This window comes from Gossypium hirsutum, chromosome D07 (genome assembly GCF_007990345.1).
Source record: "Gossypium hirsutum isolate 1008001.06 chromosome D07, Gossypium_hirsutum_v2.1, whole genome shotgun sequence".
NCBI classification, from domain to species: Eukaryota; Viridiplantae; Streptophyta; class Magnoliopsida; order Malvales; family Malvaceae; genus Gossypium; species Gossypium hirsutum.
In genome coordinates, this window is record NC_053443.1 from 8732209 (window position 1) to 8755324 (window position 23116).

The 23116-nt window shown below is 36.9% G+C and overlaps 2 protein-coding genes across 7 annotated transcripts; both read left to right on the top strand.

The window, feature by feature from the left end:
• Positions 1–11220, top strand: LOC107953461 (formin-like protein 20). Of its 6 annotated transcripts, none has more exons than XM_041097359.1 (17): positions 1–437; positions 1037–1740; positions 1828–2049; positions 2130–4021; positions 4190–4319; positions 5095–5166; positions 5585–5683; positions 5805–5846; positions 6500–6580; positions 6735–6785; positions 6863–6944; positions 7761–7855; positions 8043–8114; positions 8185–8301; positions 8865–8933; positions 9045–9106; positions 10351–10424. In XM_041097359.1, exons 1-16 carry the CDS (start codon positions 365–367, stop codon positions 9075–9077), a joined length of 3834 nt encoding a protein of 1277 aa, XP_040953293.1. In that variant the 5' UTR covers positions 1–364; the 3' UTR covers positions 9078–9106; positions 10351–10424. The 6 variants fall into 6 exon arrangements, with proteins under 6 accessions (XP_040953293.1, XP_040953292.1, XP_040953289.1 ...); XM_016888776.2 differs by having other exon boundaries at positions 3–437; positions 9040–9106; positions 10351–11220; XM_041097355.1 differs by lacking the exon at positions 8865–8933 and having other exon boundaries at positions 2–437; positions 9040–9106; positions 10351–11220.
• Positions 11221–18732: 7512 nt separating this feature from the next.
• Positions 18733–23116, top strand: LOC107953460 (uncharacterized). Its single transcript, XM_016888775.2, has 2 exons — positions 18733–19697; positions 22997–23116. The coding sequence occupies exons 1-2, from the start codon at positions 18748–18750 to the stop codon at positions 23100–23102; spliced, it is 1056 nt and encodes a 351-aa protein (XP_016744264.2). The 5' UTR covers positions 18733–18747; the 3' UTR covers positions 23103–23116.

Here is a 23116-nt window from a genome sequence, read left to right on the forward strand (position 1 = left end):
AATCTCAAAATTTCTTTTTCTTTTCTTTTCTCATCATAGTCCCCACGTCTTCCCCTATTGTTGTTTCTTACTTCTTACCTTCATTTAAGGAATTGAAGATTTTTAATAGTTCTTTGATGATAGAGCTTCTGTTTGTTTCCTTTTGAACAATTTCGTGTGTTTTAGAGAGGGTATTGACGGGGAATTATGATTATTTTAAGTCGAAATTTTGAGTAAATTGTAACTGAATTTGAAATCCGGAAACGAGGACCTCTCATTGGTTTTACTGAAAGAGAGAGGAGGATCGAACTGAAACGCTATCTAATTGGTAGTCCTTGAAAGAAAAGGGCTTTGGATCCAATCAGGGAAGTAACAGCGCCATTTGATGGCGCTGTTTAGACGGTTCTTTTACCGAAAGCCGCCGGATCGGCTTCTGGAGATATCCGAACGTGTCTACGGTAATCTTTTTCTTCATTACTACTTAATGTGTGGTTCAGTTTAGCTTCAAAGTGTCGAAATTATCTTCGTTTTACCTTACCAAGGGAAATGCCAATGGGGACAAGTTCTTTGAATTCTCTGATTCTGTTAGGGAATATTTCTTATTCAAAATTCTTAGCTTGATATTTTATTTTATATTCATTTAATTTCGTTTTTCTTCAGGGTTTTGGTGCGGTTAAGAAACTCTTAAGGATTTTTAGCATGTTGGTTTCCTTGATTGTTAGGAGATAAGCTGAAATAGGACGGCGTAGTTATTTTAAAGTAGAATTACTGGACTGATTCACTTTTGAACTTTGTAACAAAATCACTTGAAGCTTAGAAACTGGTACGTCATCACTTGGAGCATTGAAGGTTTTCGTACCATTTTCTACATAGACATTTTTTTGTTTTGAAGGATATTTGCTTCTCTTTCTTAATAAAGTTAATAAATTCCCTTTTTGTGGGCATTCATAATGAACTCAACAATTAGAAACTTACCATATTATATTTTGGTTTTAGGAGGCATATGATCACCAAGTATTGTTTATTTTATTCAGTTTTCTTGTTGATTGTTTTGCAGTATTTGACTGTTGTTTCTCCGTGGATGTACTGGAAGAAGATGAGTACAAAGTGTATATGGGTCGCATTGTGGCGCAGCTACAAGACTACTTTCCTGATGCTTCTTTTATGGTGTTTAATTTCAGAGAAGGGGAGAGGAGGAGCCTAATTTCAGACATTTTATCTCAGTATGACATGACTGTTATGGATTACCCACGGCAGCATGGAGGATGTCAGTTGCTGCCACTTGAAATGATTCATCATTTCCTTCGATCAAGTGAAAGCTGGTTGTCATTGGAAGGGCAGCAGAATGTGCTTTTGATGCACTGTGAAAGAGGAGGATGGCCTGTACTCGCATTCATGCTTGCTGGTCTTCTGTTATATCAAAAGCAGTACAATGGTGAGAAGAAGACTCTTGAAATGGTCTACAGGCAAGCTCCTAGGGAACTTCTCCAGCTTCTGTCACCTTTGAACCCTCAACCTTCCCAGTTAAGATATCTTCAGTATATTTCTAGAAGAAATTTGGGTTCTGATTGGCCTCCATCAGATACACCTCTGTTTTTGGATTGTTTAATTCTTAGAGTTCTTCCACCCTTTGGAGGGGAAGAAGGGTGCAGGCCAGTTGTACGTGTTTATGGACAGGACCCCAAAACACCAGCCACTAGAAGTTCTAAACTTCTGTTTTCAACTTCAAAGAAAAAAAACCAAGTTCGTCACTTCCTAAAGGTGATGCCTAAAGCCTAAGTCACAAAATTGAAACTGAAAAGATAAATTGACCAAAATTTGGTATGTTCTAATACGGTTTATCTGCAGGAAGAGTGTATATTGGTAAAAATGGATATTCATTGCCATGTTCAAGGAGATGTTGTGCTTGAGTGCATCCATTTAAATGAAGATTTGGTACGTGAAGCGTTGATATTCAGAGTTATGTTTCACACAGCATTTGTCCAAGCAAATATTTTGATGCTCAACCGTGATGAGATTGATGTGTTGTGGGATGGAAAGGATCAATTTCCAAAGGACTTTAGAGCGGAGGTAGGTTAAAATCATTATTATGTGGATGTTTTTTCTTTTCTGAGTTGTAGGAGTTGAATGCATACTTTTATCTGTATCAGGTACTTTTTACTGACCCTGATGCTGTTGTCCCTGATCTCCTTGAAGTCATGGAAAGTGAAGATGGGAATGAGATAGAAAGTGCTGCACCGGAGGAATTTTTTGAGGTGGAAGAGATCTTCAGCAATGCAGTCAATGCGCTCGAAGGAAAGGTGGATGACAACAGTCTCATAGTTCTTGACAACAAGGTAAAGCAAAAAGAAGTCTGGAGGGAGAATGTGGATCCTTCTAAATTTCAAGATTGTGCGTCAAATGATGGGAATTACAAGCAGGATGTTAAGGTTGATTTTAGTATGGATGCAGTTAAGGACATTGCTGTTGATGATGCGAATTATAACTTAGATAAGAGGATGGTTTCTGACATTAATGCAGTGAAAGACATTGCTGTTGATGATGGAGACATCAAAGTTGAACCAGTGGCATTTACTGTTGATGTGCTGAGGGTCAGAGAAGCCACTGAAGTCACAGAAGGTGTGCTTGGCAAATTGGAAGAAATGGAGGATAAGGGCAATAGAAAAGACTGTGTCCAGCTAAAGAATTCAGAATCTAAGATGTTGCACCAAAGGTTGAAAAGTGATGTTTCCAAACCTAAACCTGAGAGAACACTGCCTGCTTCAAAGAAACATGCTGGGATGGGCCCAAAACCAGCTTTAGATTCTCTTTTGGTGAAATCAAAGAGCAAACAACAAGAAGCTCAGGGTCCTCCTGTAAGACAAGCAAAACCAAATGTCATATCTCGGTGGATCCCTCCTAATAAAGGCTCTTATACCAATTCAATGCATGTATCATATCCACCATCACGATATAATAGTGCATCGGTTGCATTATTATCCAATAGTGTGGCTTTGAAGGATTCGTATTCAAGTGCCAATCAAAAGGGCTCTAATGGAGTTTCAATTTCAAAGGATGTTTCATCCAAGCCAAAAAGTGTGAAGGCTGACCATGTGGAGCTGTCTAACTCTCCAAAAGAAATTTCTAGCGTTCCAATAATTTTAACATCACCACCTCTTCCGCAACAATCGGCGCCCATTCCACCTAGCCCTCCACCTCCATTCTCACCATCATCAGCACCACCACCACCACCTCCTCTCCCCCCACCTCCACCTAGATTTTCTTTGTGGGTTTCATCATCATTACAAGAAAATGCAACTTCTATTGTACTAAATTCTCTATCACCACCACCACCACCTCCTCCTCCTCCTCCTCCTCCTCCTCCGTATGAAGCTTTGTTGCCTACACGTCCACCACTTCCAAGCGCTTCTCGTCCTCCTCCTCCCCCTCCACCACCACTTCACAAAGCTTCCCCACCACCACCACCACCACCACCACCACCACCTCCTGGTCATGGAGTTTCTCCTCCTCCTCCACCCCAACCTCTTTTACGAGGAACTCCATCTTTACCTCCACCTCCACTTGCACCCCCACCGACGTCCGGTATCCCACTTCCTCCTTCACCTCCATTGATGAATGGTGCTCCACCACCAAAATTGGGAGCCATTCCTCCAGCACCTCCACCTTTGCGTGGTGTGCCATCAATGCCTGCTCGACATGGAGCACCACCCCCACCACCTCCACCTGTTCGTGGAGCGCCAGCACCATGCCCACCTCCTATGCAAGGCGCATCACGACCTATAGGTGGAGCACCACCTCCACCTCCACCCCCTGGAGGCCGAGCTCCAGGCCCTCCACCTCCACCTAGAGCTCCCGGTGCTCCTCTAGCCCCATCATTGGGTGCTAGAGTAGTTGATGGTAGAGGAAGAGGGCGTGGGCTATCGTCTCCAGCAGCTGCCACAGCACCTAGGAGGTCTTCTTTAAAGCCTTTGCACTGGAGCAAGGTCACAAGGGCAATACAAGGAAGCTTGTGGGAAGAATTACAAAGACATGAGGCTCAAATGTATTGTGTCTTCTTTTACTGATTTTGTTTTTTAATACAGTGAGCTTCCATAAGTGATAAAATTTACTAAGTATTCATGCTAGATTCCATGCATCATATGTTCACGTTGATCTTTTAAGTTTATTAATTTCCATTTTGCATTTGCTGACATGGCCTTCTTTGTACTAGTGTGCCAGAATTTGATGTGGCAGAGCTTGAGACTCTTTTCTCTGCAGTTGTTCCTAAACCTGCTGGTTCAGTTAATAGATCTGGAGTGCGACGCAAGTCAGTTGGATCAAAACCTGACAAAGTCCACCTGGTAATCTGGAATTTCATTTTTCTTAATAAATCCATACATCTATGTTTTTCATAGGTGACTGTGGAACTGCTACTTGAACCACCTTATAGGCTTAGAATGAGTAAAAGGTTTCACTCTTAGAAATTGAAGAGCTTGTAATTTTAAGCATACAGTGGACGGTTTTACTTTGTTATGGGAAAAGGGAATTCTAATCTTTGTTTGGTGCTTTTAATTAATGATAAATGCTTCTCTTTCTGTGCCTTGGAAGATTTCCATAAAGCTGGAAGTTGAAGTAATTAATGAAGGTTTTATTCTATATGCATCCTTAATATTTTGGTAGACAAGTATTCTGAGCTATACTATAGGAGGTAGCCTTCTCCCATCCCTCCTATCCTACCCCTCCCAAGATCTGAATCTAAGACCTCCAAGATGAATTCTCAAGGTTCTAACTGCTAGGATGTCCTCTTGGGACTGTCTCATTCTTTATGATTTATATCCATGATGTTCTCATGTTGTGCTTTTCTTTCATGGATTTTTCTTTGGGTCATGGAATTTAGGTAAAAAGATGCCTTTCTGGACATTTATTAAATAATTTGTGTTTATTACCATGTAACTTTATAAAACCATCATAATGGTTATTATTTCCCCCCTTCTCCGCTGTAGGTAAAGGATGCCTTTCTGGAAATTTATTAAATGATGCATTTATTGCCTGTATGAAACTTTATAAAATCATCATAATGATGATTATTTTCCTGTTAACCAATGTCATCACTAACCTTTATTTTTGCCAATCTAGATTGACTTGAGGAGGGCCAACAACACTGAAATTATGCTCACTAAAGTTAAGATGCCACTTTCTGATATGATGGTAAGCAGGACATGGACGTGTTATTGCATTTATTAGTGTTTTTTACATAACTAGAGGAAGTGTATGGGTATTCTCATTTGTATAGATGTGAACTTGGAGTATGGCTGTTTTCCTTGTAGTATGTACAAACAGGACAACAAGATTCTTGTTTTCTGCTAGTGATTACATTTAATTTCCCTGAAGTTCGGTGTACTTACGTCAATTGGCTTCTTCAAAAGATACTGTCTTGGTGTAACACAAATTCCTATCTTACGATTCCAATGCTTTTTCTGATTGAATTATTGGAAACAGGGGAAAATAAGATTTCATTGAATTGATGTCCTCTCAGTTCTTTCATTTCCTGTTTCTCCTTAGTTTTAATTGAAGCTTGTTGGTTTAGTTTTTGGCTAATCATGTACAGATACACGTCTTTTCTCAGGCTGCAGTGCTAGCAATGGATGATGTAGTATTGGATGTTGATCAAGTGGAAAATCTCATAAAGTTTTGTCCAACCAAAGAGGAAATGGAACTTCTCAAGGTGAAGTTCTAACATATCTTGGTTTTGTATAGCACTTTAAGCTATTCAGAACAGATTCTTTGCTTAGTATAGGAATTCATTTACCATTGCAAGTTTGTTTTCTTTGGTTGTGATTTTTTAGGGCTACACTGGTGACAAAGAGAGTTTGGGGAAGTGTGAACAGGTCTGCAGTTTTTCCTCTATCTTCTTTTTCGAATCCTTAGACTTGCTTTCCTTTTATTAGTAGATTGATAGATGATTGCATCGCCATTGATCTGTCAGAAATGCTTTTCTGGAACTGTAATTTGGTTTGTCTTCTTCTTTATATTCTTCTTATTTCTGACAACATCATTTGGCTCAATGGTTGGTGCATGCTCCCCCCTCCCCCCCCCCCAAATAAAAAATAAAAAAACTCCTATATTTAAAGAAAAGGTTCTTATACAATCTGGCCTAAGATTTTTTCTTTTAAAATTGAGATGCTTTCATATGATAATTAAATACGATATCCTGGCCTATTCAAAGGATGATTCTTATTAACATTTTTATTCAAGAAAGGGTAAGAATGAAAGGCCAGATAAAGTTTTACCATGTTATGTTATTATGTTACACAAATTTGGTCAATTGAACATTAAAAAGATACATTAAGTGCTAGAGACCGATAAATGATTTATTAAACACCATTGAATCAAGTACAAGATAAGGATATCCTTGTATTTTCTTTTATGAAAAAACTCTTGCTAAATCAAGTTCCTAGATGCTTTTCCAATTCCATGTTTCATATGATTTATCTTTGCCAAAATTCTAAACTCTAACTGGTATTTGATATTTCATGTTCAGTACTTTTTGGAACTGATGAAAGTGCCAAGGGTAGAGTCCAAATTAAGAGTGTTTTCTTTCAAAATTCAGTTCGGCTCTCAGGTTCGGCGGTATCTCCATAATTAATCTAATTTGATAATAAGTTTACTATTACTAATCAGCCTCTTGTTCACTTTCTCCCTCTTTTTATTTCATTATTTTTACTTTTTGGAATCCCCTGTTTTACCTGTATTCAGACATTTTTTACTACATGCAGATTTCTGAATTCAAAAAGAGCTTAAGCCTTGTAAATTCTGCTTGTGATGAGGTATATCTTTAATGTTGCTGACTGGACTTGACTGTAATTTCTCATTCATTGTCTTACTACTTTTTTTTGGTTGTTAGGTTCGAAATTCCCTTAAACTAAAGGAGATAATGAAGAAAATTCTCTATCTGGGGAATACTTTGAACCAAGGAACTGCTAGGGGTAAGGGATGTGTTCAATTTTCTTTTGGATCCAATCATTGATTCTAGAACTGCTACTAGTAAAAGATTATGTAGAGGATATTTACTAGCTAAACTGCCTGTAATTTATGTTTTTCTGGATTCACATGCATGTGACTAATACTTGCTTTGATATTTTCCTGCACTGTTGCAAGTGACGATAAGTTACACTATTTTAAGCAGCATTCTGCATCTTAAACTGGAAAACTAGTTGGTCTGTGTAGTTCTAGGGGGTGTACTCTGCGGTATTTGAAAGTCTGCTTATTGCTTCGGTTGGATGCTATCATTTGCTATTGAGACTTACTTTATGACCTCATGTGCTAACTTCTATTCTAGAAGGAATGGCATATATTATTTGGATGTCAGAAAAATAGTGAAGCATTTTCTTCTGAACTTCGCATGTTTGTGCTTTGTTTCTCTTAATTTTGGAAGTGGCTGGGTTTATCAGAGTCATTTATCTGGGTTATAATTTGATAGATGTCCGGTTAAGTGTACTCTTGATAGTGCTCAACACGTTCTTATCAATAGCTAGAGGTTTACATGGTTTATACATTTATGTCCTCTAATGTCCAATTTCTGCATTTATGTCTACTGTTTCGAACTTTTGCACAATGCTGCCATAAATAAATTCATTATCCCCTGTCTACACTAGTTCAGATTTTACATTTTTTCTTAGCCAAATTACTAGATCCAGGTTTGATTTAAAGCTGATAAACATTTTAGATTTGAGTTGGTGAGGACGTTTTAACTGCTCGCATGCTCCTTCAATATGAAGTTTCAAATCATTCCTATTACACAGGTTCTGCCGTTGGCTTTAAGTTGGACAGTCTTCTAAAGCTCACAGATACACGCGCTTCTAACAGCAAGATGACACTCATGCATTATCTTTGCAAGGTTTGGTTACTAATTTTGTTTTTCTCTGTTGTGGTGTTATTAAGGTCATTCTGTTTCTTGTAATATTTGCCTGACTTATATTCTACACCTAGTTTATATGTTACGTTACTACTGGACACTTGTTTTTGATGCAAACAGCAACTGTCTGTCTTTTTTATTGTCTAAACCCTGTTTTATTGTGGTTCAGGTCTTAGCTGCCAAGAAACCAGCACTTTTAGATTTTCACCAGGAATTTGTCAGCCTTGAGGCTGCAACTAAGGTTTCTCATCAGTCTCAGTGTTTGAGGTTTATGGTTTGGTAACACTATTTGAAGCCTTGTGTCCTTGCAGATACAATTAAAATCTTTAGCAGAAGAAATGCAAGCTATAACTAAAGGATTAGAAAAGGTTAAGCAGGAGCTAGCTGCCTCTGAAAATGATGGTCCTGTGTCTGAAGTTTTCTGGGGGGTACGTAGTTATTTCATTGCTTTTTGTTCTTCAACATACATGTAAACAATTTGTTGCATGGTCTTCACTTGTAATTTATAGTTCACTACTCAAATATTTTATTCAGGCGCATTCCTTTGTGCAAAGTTCCTGATTGGCTACTAGCTTTTTGTTTTTACCTTTTGCCCATGTAATTTATTTTATAAGTTAGAATAAGAGACATGTTATGACATACCCCTAAAAGTTGGGGTCAATAAATAAAGAATGGGTACTCGTACAACTTTGTAATGCCAAGACACTAACTTTGATGCACAAGTGATTATAACTAGTATAGTGGAATATTAATAAAAGAATATGGTTAGAAACAATAAATTCCTATTTGAAAGTTCCTTCAGATAATCATCTTCATCTTACATAGTAGTTCTTTCTGATTGAAACACCATTAGGTCTTATATAATATTCTGATGCAATAGAGTGAGCATTTGTTATGGCTTTGTCACCTATACCAAACACTGTCAACTGCTTTTTATTTGTCTAGAGAATACTTTCCTTGTTCTAACATTTTTTAAAAAAATTTAATTTAGACATTAAAGGGATTCCTTTCTGTTGCTGAAGGAGAGGTGACATCCGTAACAAATCTATATTCTGTGGTGGTAATTTGCCAACTATTGACACTCTCTTTTATGCATCATCTAATGTTGTCCAATTCTTTTGATTTTGTCTTTCTTTAATCATTGGTTTTACCTTTTTGATGGACAGGGTAGAAATGCAGATGCACTTGCACTCTATTTTGGTGAGGATCCTGCTCGATGCCCCTTTGAGCAAGGTAGATTGCATTCTGTACCTAGTTTCTTTGAGTAGTTGTCTAAATGTGCATAATGAGAATGTTAGAGAAAGACATTTTATTGACCCACTATAGCTCCCATTCAACCCTCATTTTCCTTTCGCCCATCAAATAGGTTATCATAAGGTTAAAGGGCCAAATGTTTCAGGAAGTAGTCATGTTAGGCCCAAAAGAAGAGGAAAACCTACCTGAAGTTAAGAAAAATAATATGAGGGCGAACATCTTAACTAGAGATGGATAAGGGTGATTTTGTGATTAAATTCAGTGCGTTTTTTTATTCTTAGGAAACTAAAATACTTGTTAAATTATGGAGAAAGGTGAAGACTGGATAGCCGAGACAAGAAAAGATAAAGGGAAGTAAGGGCCTTTTTAGTTTTGGGAAATGTTTTCCATTTCCCATCTCCACATTGACTCTAAGTATGATCAATACATGGTAAATGACCAAATTAGAGAAAGGGAGAAAAGGGTTTTGGAACTTGGTAATTAATAAAGAGAGAATTTAAAAAGTTGCGTTGTTATTTTAGAAAATTAGAAATTTAGGGATTTCAAGCTTCTATCATATTTCATTGATCATATTATATAAAACTGTAGTTGTAAAATGTAACAACATTTTCCTAAAATATTAGTCTCTAGGGTTTTTCTATTTTCCAAGGCTGTATTTAGTTCTTTATTTCTTTTCCAGTTTTTGCTATAAAGCTGAAGTTGGTGATCAAAATTCAAAAGTAAATATTGTTAGCAAGTAAATGGTGACATGATGGTTCTATTTGAAATAAATTATTCATAAAATTTAACTGTTACAATTTTCAATCTTCAAAATATTTTTGTTTTTCATCAAGACTCATATTTTGTTTTGTACCTCCGGAAGTATATAGTGTGGCTTCTAAAAGCAAAAAGAACCTAATTTTATCAAAATTAAGATTTTGTAAAATTTTCATGTATTATATTCTATATCCTAGTTAGGGTTCTATTTATTTCAATCTTCCATCATAAATATGTTGCTTTGACTCAATTTTCGTGCATTACCAGTTTCCAACACCCATGTCTCACACTTTTTGGAGGATCCTCCAAGGACCCTCATACATGGAAGAACTTAAATACAATAAAACATACCTTTATTTGGCACTTACACCTGAACCTGAGTAACATAGCATCATAGTATACTGATTTTCAAATGGTGATTTAAAGTTGAATTGATCACACCTGATGCTGTATTTTGTTCAATGCAGTTACTGCAACTCTCTTAAATTTTGTGAGGTTGTTTCGGAAAGCACACGAAGAGAATATGAAGCAGGTTGACTTGGAGAAGAAGAAAGCTGAGAAGGAGAAGGCTAAGGGAATTAACCTTACAAAAAAGGGTGCAAATTAGTCTGAAGATCAGTTTCTCTTTTCATACAAGATAATATGCTCCTACCAAGCAGCAGATGTTTGTGCCCAAGAGTTCGATTGAATGACAATGATGCTGCTTTTTGGGGATGTCCAGATACCCTTCCATTCTCTGGTATCTGTGTAATTTTAAGCCCTCCCAGATAAATGAGGCAGGTGCCTTGTCCTGGAGGTTTGAAGGGCACGAGCTATGGGCGTCAGTAGACATTTTTTAAGGGAAGATTTTCAATCCCATCGATGATCAGATTGACCAAGTAGCTGAGCTTCCGAATGCAAGTTGTTGAGGTAACAGCTATGACCCTTCTTCTAGCTTTATTTCAGAATGAGAAGACAAGCACTTCATTATGATAAGCGAGATCTTTTCAGCATCTGCCATTAAGTTTGGCATATTTACTTCCAGCACCTAGCAGATGGCAATGGGATTGTAGACTCGAAAATTCCACCATACCATTAAAACGAGTAATGTACATTATGTTGTAACATAAGTCTTTTTCTTTCATAATTAAGATAAAGTAACCCATCGTATAAAAGGAGAGAAATTAGAAGATGGGTTTTCTTGGTGTAATTGTAATATACAAGCATTAGAAATAGCGAAACATTCATGTTATATTCTTATCATATCCAAGGTTACCAGTTCTATGAAATCCCCCAAAAAATCAACTTAATTGGGTCAAATTTATATCAATGAAACTTTGCAGTGCCAGTTATAGCTTTATTTGATTGTCATATTTTTTTGACCCAATTTACTTGAACCTTTAATTGTTTATTCTCTAGTAGCATATGTTGGGTTAAATCTTTTAAAATAGTCATACAAATTATTAATTTTTCTGAAAGTGCTCAACTAAAGACTTTTCACGTACTTTAGTTTATAGTAAAAATTAGGTGAATATTGACTTGTTTTGAATAAAACACATTACAATTGAGTCAAATATTACTTGAAAAAAAAATAAAAACATAAAACCATAATTTAAAATTTGATATATGACATTTGAAAAACCTTCTTTAAGTACTTTTAAAAAGATTTAGCCTTTATGTAAATGTTCCAATTTAAGCATTTAACCTATTAATGAAAATTTTATGTGAAAAGATCAAGTTAAACAAGAATCGAATTCAGACTTTCAATAAAAATAATATTTTTTTACATGAGTTCTAAAAAAAATTTTTGAAGTACAATTGAAGACATTTAACTAAAATCTAAAACTTAAAACACTCCAAACTTCATTAAAATCCATAAAAAATCATTAACAATCTCATCACTCTTTCTCTTTCCCAAACTTAATCTTCAAAAACCCATTCAAAACTTATAACCACTTAGAGTACACCCCCAAATCATCAAGAAAGTAACAAGAGTCAAGCTGCCTCACTCATCCTTAAATCAACGTGAAAATGAAGAAAAGGTGAATATGGTGAAATCATGACTTTAAAGATTGAAATGATAAAAAAAAATCGATGAGAAAAACAAGTTTACCTTGCTGAATTTGATTGATTTAATTCTGAGAATTTGAGAGGAAAAATCAATCTGTAGTTTTTCTTAGTTGCATGAAAAGAAAGCTTAGTAACCATTCCCTTCAATGGATTTAAGTAGGGATGGCAAAACTCGAACCTCCTGATGAATTATGAATCGATCTGCTCCGAATAGAGTGGATTTGTTTTTTCTTTTGAATAGTGAGTATGGAGCGGTTATGGTAATTGTTTGCCCTGACCCGACCTGCTCCACTATATAAAATTGTCCATAGTCTGCAGAATCAGATTGAGCAAATGATTCAAATTATTAGGAGAAAATTATGTCGTCTATAAGCTCAATTAGTAAAATAGTTTGTCTTGGTTATCAAAGTGAATGACTCCAAGAACTAAAGAGGTAGATGTGATTATTTGGATTGATAATACATTGAATTGGATTCAAGTAGAATTTATCTTAGATTGATTTATGGATTTATTCACTTGTGACGTTTATGGTGTGATTTACTAAGTAACTAATAGACTATGTATGTATAATTCATGTACTTTGATGTGCTGAAAATTTGAGTTCTTGTGATAGTAGGCTAAAAGTTAGTATGTTTGGTACATGATTTGTGCATGGCATGACATTACTTACAATAGTGAAATTTATAACTTGAATATAAAATAATGGTATCCTCTCATTAGAATTTTATAGTATGTGTTTACAAAATTAAACTCTCCAAAAAATGAAAATAAAAGTGATAACCAATTGTTCTTAGCAATGAGATCTGAGGGACTTTTTGTTGTTGTCTTGAATGTCTCAACTATATAATTGGTGTTTTATACAAAGAAAATCCTTGGTTTGTTGTTTCCTTTTATAGTGATCACTTGTGTTGCACCAACTTTTTATTTTTCTCAAAAGCATTCGTGATCATTCATGTTTGTTGCATATCTTGACATGGGTATTAGGATATCATCATCTAGGAAGTCTCAAGATAAAAGATCTAACAATAAGTTTCTAGAGAATATCTACAAGAGAAATGAAAAAAAATAAAAATTTGAATATTCTTCTTTTGATATTGATGCTTAGATATCTCACTCTTGAGTTTTGAAATGTTCATGGAATGTATTTATATCAAGAAATAAGTTTGTGAACTTTTATGGTCAACGAGGATGAATTCTATTTGTTGAAAGAATTAATTTCGGGCTTAAAAATTGTCACTGTAATATATGTCTCAAAACTTGACAAAATTGGTCAAGACATGGTTGAAAAATAACCATTATACAGTCTTTGACAAGCTATGCCTCGAGACATAGATAAACTAACTTATGTCTCGAGATATGTCTCTAGACATACTAGCGAATGCCTCTAGACATGCAGCCCCTGAAGTAGAATTTTACTTTGAAGTTTTCATGTCTCAAGACGTGTAGATGTCTCGATACTTGCATACCAAAGTCCCTTAAAAATATTTTAAACATCTTAGAACACTTTGGTATTAACTCAAAAATATTTAAATAAATTAAAATATAGTTTTTAGTATATTACAAGTCTTTAAAAATATTTGATAAAAATTCCAACCATATTTTCACCAAATGACTTTCTTAATAAAACAAGTATATTGAGAATCAACGCAAAAGATTAAAGCTCATCGGCATAAGATGGACGTACTTGCTCAACAACAATAAATGCCTTTGGCATCTTTGAGAAGGGGATTTGCTATTGTTGCTTGGAATTTTGTTTCTACTATTGCACTTGAATTGAAGCTGTTTTTATAGATTTTTGTGAACTGTCATTAGTGTGTTTCTTAATATTTCCCCACCTTTACTATGATACTTTTAATACCTTATTTTTATTTATCTTACATTAATTCACAGTTGAATGTATGAATTAAGAGAGAATGTTGAATTGATTATTTTTAAAAAATATCAAAATGAGAGATCAATCACATCATGAATTGCAAATTACAACTTGAGGAAAAGTGACCAAACAGTATAAGTTGCCTTATTTGACCAAATTTGCTGGGACCATTAAAAACAATCAAAGATGTAATGATTAAAGTAATTTGACTTTGAGAAGATGTTGACGAGTATGACGTATAATTAAAAAGCTTTTTTGTGGTATATATTGTAGGACTAGTTTAAGTTGGACAGCAATTTGGAAGTGTCTTTTGAGGCCCAAATTTGCAAGTAAAATATACCTTTTCTTGGAATTTGGCATTGTAACATAAAGATGGACTTCCATTTGATGGATATACCAACATTGGTTACTTCTCTCCCCTTCTTTTACTCTATTTCTTGTTTTTAAATAATAATTCAAAAATTCTCATTTTAAGAAGAATCAAACTTTTTAAATTATTTGACGATTGCCCAACCAACGACGCCTTACACACCAAAGTTTAAAATTTAATTGAAATTCTTTTAATAGTTTTTAAAGATTAAATCATTCGATGAATGGAACCATATAATTCACAAAGAAAAAAATAAACACTCATCATAGATGGTAAATGACAAGCTCCATCAACACAATAAAGATTTTTGCCTCAGCATCAGTAGAACATTATGACACATTGACAATTGGTTTTGTCACAACTCAAGCACGACATATCTGGAGTGATTGCAATCACTTAATATGATAAAAAAAATCAGTCCCGAATGGTCCAAAGTAGCGAGTAAAAATTGACAAAAGAATCAAGCATTCACCAAACTAGAGAGGACGATAACAAAATCATCTCTAAAATCACTTGTAAAACTAAGACTACCTGCATAAGAAGACTAAAAAACGTGCTACAAGAGCAGACAAAAACTTCTAAAACTGAAGACTTACTGAACAATGAAAAAATAAACAAAAAAACATATAAACTTTGAGACAACACGGGTCCAAATCGACACGTGAAATAATTTATTTTTCTTAAATACTCTCAAAACAGAAACAAATTAAGAAGTTGACGAAGAGCCACCCACTTTCCAAAAAAAAACTACTGTGGCTGATGGAGTTTTAACGAACGACAAGCACCGTCATTTGTCCATCACAACTTGTGAAAACAACAAAAATACTTACAAAATAGATCTGCAAACTAAAAAAAGAGAAGGCATGTGTAGTAAATGAAAAGATAAAAGAAAAAAAAGGGTTGGGAGAGGAAATAGGCAGGCATAGCCTCTTTTAATATTTTGTTTAAATATGAAATGATTAATATGAGAAATGAAAATTAGAATACAATTCAATTTTTTTAATCATATATATTAGTTTGAAAAAATTATTTAATAAATTAGTGGAATTAGGAAATTATTTATTGAAATAGTGGAAATTGGAGGAGCCTAGAGTAAACGGCATCTCCAAATGCCCACTTCCCCTTCCCTTAATTTTCAGTTTCATGCCTGCTCCATCTTATAAAAAGATGATATATTGTCATAAATAATCCTTAAAAGTTCATCAAAATTTCAATATAGTCTATCCATTTTGTAGGTCTAAAAGTAAATCATAACATTATCTTAAAAATTGTACTACTAAATCTTAGATTTCCATATTTTATAAATAATTGTATTTCATTACTTTAATTTTTAAAGTCTTATAATAAATTTTGATTTAAATGAAAATATAGTTTAATATTTTTAAGTCAAAAACAACAGTTTTTAAATATAATTTTAAATTGAAGGGAACGTATGAAAAATTTGATAAATTTTAAGGACCATATTGAAAATTTTAAGATGAAACTAATAAATTTTTAAATATAATTTTGAACTGGATGACCTAAATTGAAAAGTTGATTAATTGTTAGTGATCATTTATAATATTCTTCAATTTTTAGACTATGGAGGGAAGTCGGTTCCTCAACCACCAAATTTCATTTTTATGAATAAAAAAAGGGAATAACATCATACATGATCCCTGAGAATTCATTAAATTTTAAATTTAGTACATTCACTTCAAAATTATCTTGAAAATTTGATTAGCTTCATCTTAAAATTTTCAATTTAGTCCCTGATAATTATCAAATTATTTGATGTTCCCTTCAATTTAAAATTATATTTAAAAACTGTTATTTTTAATTAATAATTATTATAATACTTTAAAAATTAAAGCAATGGAATACGATTATTTATAAAATATGAAAATCTAATATTTACTTGTTAAAGAAGTACAATTTTTAAGATGAATTTTATGATTTACTTTTAAACCTACAAAATGGATAGACTATATTGAATTTTTTATGAACTTTCAAGGATTATTTATACAATATATCATCTTTTTATAAGATGGAGCAGGCATGAAACTGAAAATTGGGGAAGTCGGCATGTGAAGGTGCCGTTTTCTCTTAAGGGATACCAACTTTATAGTCGGCTCCTCCATATTTCAATAAATAATTTACTAACTTGGCTAATTGGCTAAATATTTTTTCAAACTAATCTATATGTTGACCATTGAGGTATATAAAGAGAAGAAGATGGTGGTAGAATGGAGGAGAATGAAATGGAGGCTGGAAAGGATTTGAACTTCGGAGAGAGTTAAGAGATCAAGAAGAGAGAGTTGTCTACGTGAGTGTGTGAGCTGTTTGCATGGCTTTTTATAGTAAAGGGTGAGTCTAGATACGTGTCCTTAAGTCACTGACGTAGAAGTCTAATTTAATACTCTTGACAGTGACAGTGATGTAACGTCTTAAGGTGAAGGGTAATCAATTATTTTAGCTCCTCACATAGTCTTAGTGGAGATGTCTTACTCTGAAGTTCGTCAAGTTGATGTTCACAAACTAGATTTAAGATTCGTGAACTAACTCTGAATTCGTGGTATCATTGATTGTTATTAAAAAAACACATGTATAACTCTTTTATAAGTATGCTGCGAGGTTCGCAAAATTGACTACTTGAGGTATAACAATATATGGATTCACTACTTCTATAAAAGGTAATCCAATAAAGAGTAGTTTTCTCCCCTTAAATCCTTGTTAAAGGTTGTTTAAGCGAACGTCAAAGACATTGGGCGACTTGATGAAGGTCAAACGATTGGTGTAGCCGAAGCCAAAGCTAAAATCACAGCCAGTCGCGCCAATGGTAAATAGCTCATCTTTGTACGAAAGTCAACAACGATAGTTTTTTTTTATTGAGTCCTCTTTTACCTTGCTATGCCAAATTCCAACAAAACTTTGTTCAAAAACCGAGTCCAAAGCCTCCTGTGTAGAGGTGCTCATGGGCCGGGCGGCCCGGCCCGGCCCGACAACCTGCCCGAAATATGGGAGGGTTTGGGTAAAAATATAGGCCCGAAATATGGGCTTGAGAAAAAAAATGAGGCCCGATTAAAAAACGGGCCGGGCCTTGGGCACCACTTTTTTGGCCCGGGCCCGGCCCGGCCCGGCCCGAATATAATAAATTTTTTTATTTTTTTTAAATTTTAAAATACTTTTTTAAAAATTTTTGTAATTTTAAAATATTTTTAAAATACTTTTTAAATTTTTTTTTAATTTTAAAATATTTTTAAAATAAATTTTTTTAATTTTTAAAATAATTTTTTGATATTTATTTAAAAAACGGGTGGGGCCGGGCCCGGGCTTATGATTTTTTCCCGGGCCGGGCTTGAGCAAAATTCTAGTCCCATATTTCGGGCCGGGCCCAAAATTTTTTTCTGGGCCCGGCCCGGCCCATGAGCAGCTCTACTCCTGTGGTTGTCCAATGGAGAAGGTCGATTGATATTTATAACACAATTAAATTGATTTTGTAACTTTGATATGAATATATCATAATATGATTTTTTTAATATTTTAATATTTTAAATATAATCATATTATATAAAAATAATTTCAACGTGAAAAGTTATGATATTTGGGATAATAGTGAAGACGGAAAAGTTGACATAAAACTAAGAAGTTTTGAAGGCAAAAGTTAAAAAATTTTGTATTAAAGTTACTTGAATTGTATTTTAAAAGGGGTCAAAATTACAATGACCCTGCCTACTCCTTTGACTACACCCTTGGTAACCAACATAACCAGGGTCATTATTAACAGAATAACCATAAAAAAAAACCATACTCTGACCATATGGTGGTCTGGCTTTTAATGTCATGGGTTGCGCGTCGGTGCTCGCAACCATGACAAACTGGTGCGATCTATCGCGTTCGAGGGAGGTCATTTAGCCCAACCAAACTGGCCCAACCAAACTGGCCCGGTGATTGGAGAGATTAAAAGCCCATCTCAAGAGCCTGATAGAAATGGGAAGTGTTCTAGAAGATATAATTATGGAATCTTAGAGTTCTATTTGTATATAGCTGGTTATGTAAGCTTAGAGTTCTAATTGTATTCAGCTTTTAATTATAGCTATTGATATACTGTGAGTCTCAACTATAAATAGAGATCTTTTTGCTCATTGTAGATTCATTAAGTTATTAATAAGAATTTTGAGAGTATTCACTCAAACTTTTCTCTCAAGTGTCCTTGCTTTTGTTCATCTTTCAAGGCTCGTTCTTACTTCGTTCTTCTGCTGTTCTTCGTGAAAATCTTAAGGGAATTCCATTGAATCCTTTATTGGTGCGAGTGAAGTTGACTTGGGCGTTTTTGCTGCTGAATCTTTTTTTTTGTTACAAGTTAGGCTGACTTAGGCGTTTGAAGCAGAGAAACTGCCTAAGGCCGCACGGATCGCGTGGGAAAACTCTAAGTCCATGACAGTTGGTATCAGAGCTAAGGTTCGAAGCCACCGTTGAAAGATGTCAAAAGAAGTTGAGGGAATAGAGACCCGTGGGAGGGCTAGGAAAGCCAGTCGCTCAAGGGATATATTGTCAGCTTTAGAGGATCGCGTCGTCACTCTCGAGAGTTCAATGGGGGATATCAAGAAGAGGGTTGAAGATGTTGATGATAGGCTCCATGATGGACTGCAGTCCATGCAGGAGCAGCTTAAAGAGTATGTGACGGATAATATGAAACAGTTGACTGGTAGAGATGATGCCATTGAGGCTATGGTGGTGGCCTTGAAGGGAGAGATTGCGGAGCTCAAGGGTGAACTCACAATCTACAAGGTTGCCTTGGGCAATGGTGGGTTAGCGGCTGCCGCACCCAAGCCCAATATTGATGTTCCCAAGCCCAAAGAATTTAAGGGAACAAGGTCCGCAAGAGATGTGGACAACTTTTTGTGGGGGATCGAGCAATACTTCTGTGCCAAAGGCATCACGGAGGATGTCACTAAGGTAACTACTGCTGCGATGTATTTATCTGACGTTGCTTTGTTGTGGTGGCGTCGTAGGTCCACTGATGTGAGACGTGGTGGGTCTGAAATCGAAACATGGGAGGAGTTTCGATGTGAGTTCAAAGCACAGTTTTACCCAGAGTATACCGAGGATGAGGCTCGGGCTAGGTTGCGTCGGCTTGCGCAACAAGGCACTGTGAGGGAGTATGTACAGGAGTTTAGCGAGCTGATGCTCCAAATCTCAGATATGGGGGAGAAAGAGGCATTCTTTTCCTTTATGGACGGATTAAAACCGTGGGCGAAGCAAGAGTTGCAACGCCGAGGAGTTCAAGAACTCACCAAGGCTATGTCAGTAGCAGAATCACTTGCTGAATTTGGTAGGAGGAAAGACAATTCCAATTCTTCTAAACCCAGATTAAAGGGTAATAGTGGGGGAGATAAAGAAAGGCCCACTAGGAACGGCGATGGTAAGAAACCTTGGGACAAGAGAAAGAGTGGGCCTATAAGGTGCTTCCACTGTGAGGGTCCACATATGATCAAGGACTGTCCAAAGAAGGCCGCTCTCAAGGCTATGGAAGCAAAGGGGGAGTCCGATGTGGAGGATAACAACCTTGGATCGATACTAGGGGGTGTCGAAGATAGAATGAGCCATGGTTTGATGTTTGTAGACATCATTGTGGCCGGCAGAAAATTGAATGCGCTCGTTGACACAAGCGCTTCTGATTTATTCATGTCTGAAGAGGCTGCTTGTAAACTGGGCCTCAAGATAGATAATGAAGGGGGTCGGATCAAAACAGTGAACTCGAAAAGTATTCCAATCAAGGGGGTTACAAAGGGAGTGGATCTTCAACTCGGAAATTGGTCAGGGAAGGTATCCATTAAGGTAATACCACTTGATGAATATGATTTTGTGGTGGGACTAAGCTTCCTTGATCAGGTTAAAGCTCTTATTGCCCCTTCGAGCAATTACATGGTGATTTCAGATGCGAAACATCAATGCATGGTGAAAGTGACAAGAAAGAGAAGCTTTGAGGGAAAAACACTATCAGCAATTCAATTTGCTAAAGGTGTACGGAGAAATGAAGTCTCATATTTAGCCACCTTGAAGATCGAAGAGACCGCTGAGTCTGTTGTGAGACCCCGAAAGAAGTGAGACAATTGCTACAATCATTTCGAGATGTAATGCCTGCTCAGTTGCCAAAAAGTTTGCCACCCAAGAGGGAGGTGGACCACAAAATCGAGTTAGTATCCAATGTGGTGCCGCCAGCAAGGGCCCCCTATCGTATGTCTCTGCTAGAATTAGAAGAGTTGCGGAAACAATTGAAGGAACTTTTGGATGCGGGATTCATTAGACCATCTAAATCCCCATATGGTGCGCCAGTATTGTTCCAAAAGAAACACGATGGGTCCTTGAGAATGTGCATCGATTATCGAGCTCTAAACAAGATCACCATGAAGAATAGGTATCCTATTCCTCTTATCGCAGATTTGTTCGATCAGCTTGGTAGTGCAAGATGGTTTACCAAGTTAGATTTGAGATCGGGGTATCATCAAGTTCGGATAGTCGAGGGGGACGAACCAAAGATAGCTTGTGTGACACGGTACGGTTCGTATGAGTTCCTTGTGATGCCTTTCGGACTCACGAATGCCCCAGCTACATTCTGCACCCTAATGAATAAGGTACTTCAACCCTTTCTTGATCGTTTTGTGGTTGTTTACCTTGACGATATTGTGGTCTATAGCAAGTCGTTTGAAGAGCACGTAAGACACTTGAGGGAGGTGTTCCAGACTTTGAGGGAAAATGAGCTATTCGTCAAGGAGGAGAAATGCTCATTTGCCCAACAAGAGGTGTCATTCTTAGGCCACATTGTGGGAGGCGGTAAGATCCGAATGGATAAAAATAAGATTCGAGCCATTTCAGAGTGGGAACCTCCAACCAAGGTAATAGAGTTGAGATCTTTCCTTGGATTGGCAAATTACTATCGCCGCTTTGTCGAAGGCTACTCCAAAATTACCACTCCCTTGACGGACATGTTGAAGAAGGGGAAGGTATGGGATTGGAATCCAGAATGTGAGAAGGCCTTCAACCAATTGAAGCAAAAAATGACGAGGGAGCCCGTACTTGTCTTGCCGGATTTTACGAAGCCTTACGAGGTACGTACAAATGCATCAGATTATGCTATTGGGGGAGTACTGATGCAAGATGGACACCCAATTACTTTCGAGAGTCGAAAGCTTAACGAGACAGAACGTAGATATACGGTCCAAGAGAAAGAGATGACTGCGGTAGTACACTGCTTGCGCACATGGAGACATTATTTATTGGGTTCCAGGTTCGTGGTCCTTACCGACAATGTTGCCAATAGTTACTTTCTAACCCAGAAAAAGTTGTTTCTCAAGCAGGCTCGTTGGCAGGTTTTACTAGCAGAGTTTGATTTCACGATGGAATATAAACCAGGAAGTGCCAACAATGTTGCTGATGCACTTAGTCGAAAGATGGAATTCGCAGCAATCAGTCAACCTGATGGCTCTTTGTTGGAACGCATTCGAGAGGGATTGTCCCATGATCCTACGGCCGAAAATTTGATTGAGCTTGCCAAGGAGGGAAAAACAAGAAGATTTTGGCTTGATGGGGAGCTAGTATACACTCATGGACACCGCCTCTATGTGCCCCATTATGGGAAACTCCGTAAGGAAGTCATGAAGGAATGTCATGACTCGAAATGGGCAGGCCATCCAAGGATGCATCGCACTTTGGCCCTTTTGGAGGATTGCTATTATTGGCCTCACATGAGTGCTGATGTGGAAACCTATGTGAAAACTTGTCTAGTGTGCCAACAAGACAAGGTTGAGTTAAAGACTCCAGCCGGCTTGCTTCAACCCCTGCCAGTCCCAGAAAGGCCATGGGAGAGTTTATCCATGGATTTTATTATTGGTTTGCCTAAGTCTGACGGGTTTGCTAGTATTCTTGTTGTGGTGGACAGGTTTTCAAAGTATGCGACTTTTATTCTGGCGACCAAAGAGTGCCATGCAGAGGAAGCAGCTCGGTTATTCCTTAGACACGTGGTGAAATATTGGGGAGTGCCACTATCTATTATCAGCGATCGAGATGGTCGATTTATTGGTCGGTTCTGGACGGAGTTGTTCAAGTTAATGGGCTCATATTTGAACTTCTCCACGAGCATGCATCCACAAACCGATGGGAAAACTGAACGAGTAAATGCACTGTTGGAGACATATCTTCGGCACTATGTGAGTGCCACATAAAGGGATTGGCCAAAGTTGCTGGATGTGGCCCAATTTTCATATAACTTGCAGCGAAGTGGGGCCACGAATCAAAGTCCATTTGAAATAGTGACGGGTCAACAGCCACTCACACCCAACGCTGTTGTGACCCATTACACAGGACCAAATCCGGCAGCCTATAGATTTGCAAAAGATTGGCAAGAGAAGAATGACTTGGCTAGAGCTTGTTTACACAAGGCAAGTAAGCGTAGCAAGAAGTGGACCGATCAGAACCGAAGGGATGTACAATTTCAAGTGGGTGACTCAGTCCTTGCTAAACTACACTTGATTTTATGATATACTGGTTTGCACAAGGGTCTTGTGCGAAGGTATGAAGGGCCGTTTAAAGTTGTGAAGAGAGTGGGCAAGGTGGCCTACAAGTTGGAGTTGCCACCAAAACTTAAAGTACACCCAGTCTTCCATGTAAGCATGCTTAAGCCGTTTCATGAGGATCAAGAAGATCCGAATCGAGGCAAGTCCGAACGAGCACCGATGGGGGTAAAAGTCTCGTATGATCGTGAAGTAGAAAACATTGAGGCAGATCGGGTAATTGACGAAAGTACCACCTACCACAGCATGAGTACTTAGTTCGATGGAAGGGACTTCCTGATAGCGAAGCAAGTTGGGAACCTGCTGAGGCATTGTGGCAGTTCCAAGGGAAGATTGACCAGTTTCATAAGGAGGATGCGACGAGGGCGTCGCTAGAACAAGTGGGGAGA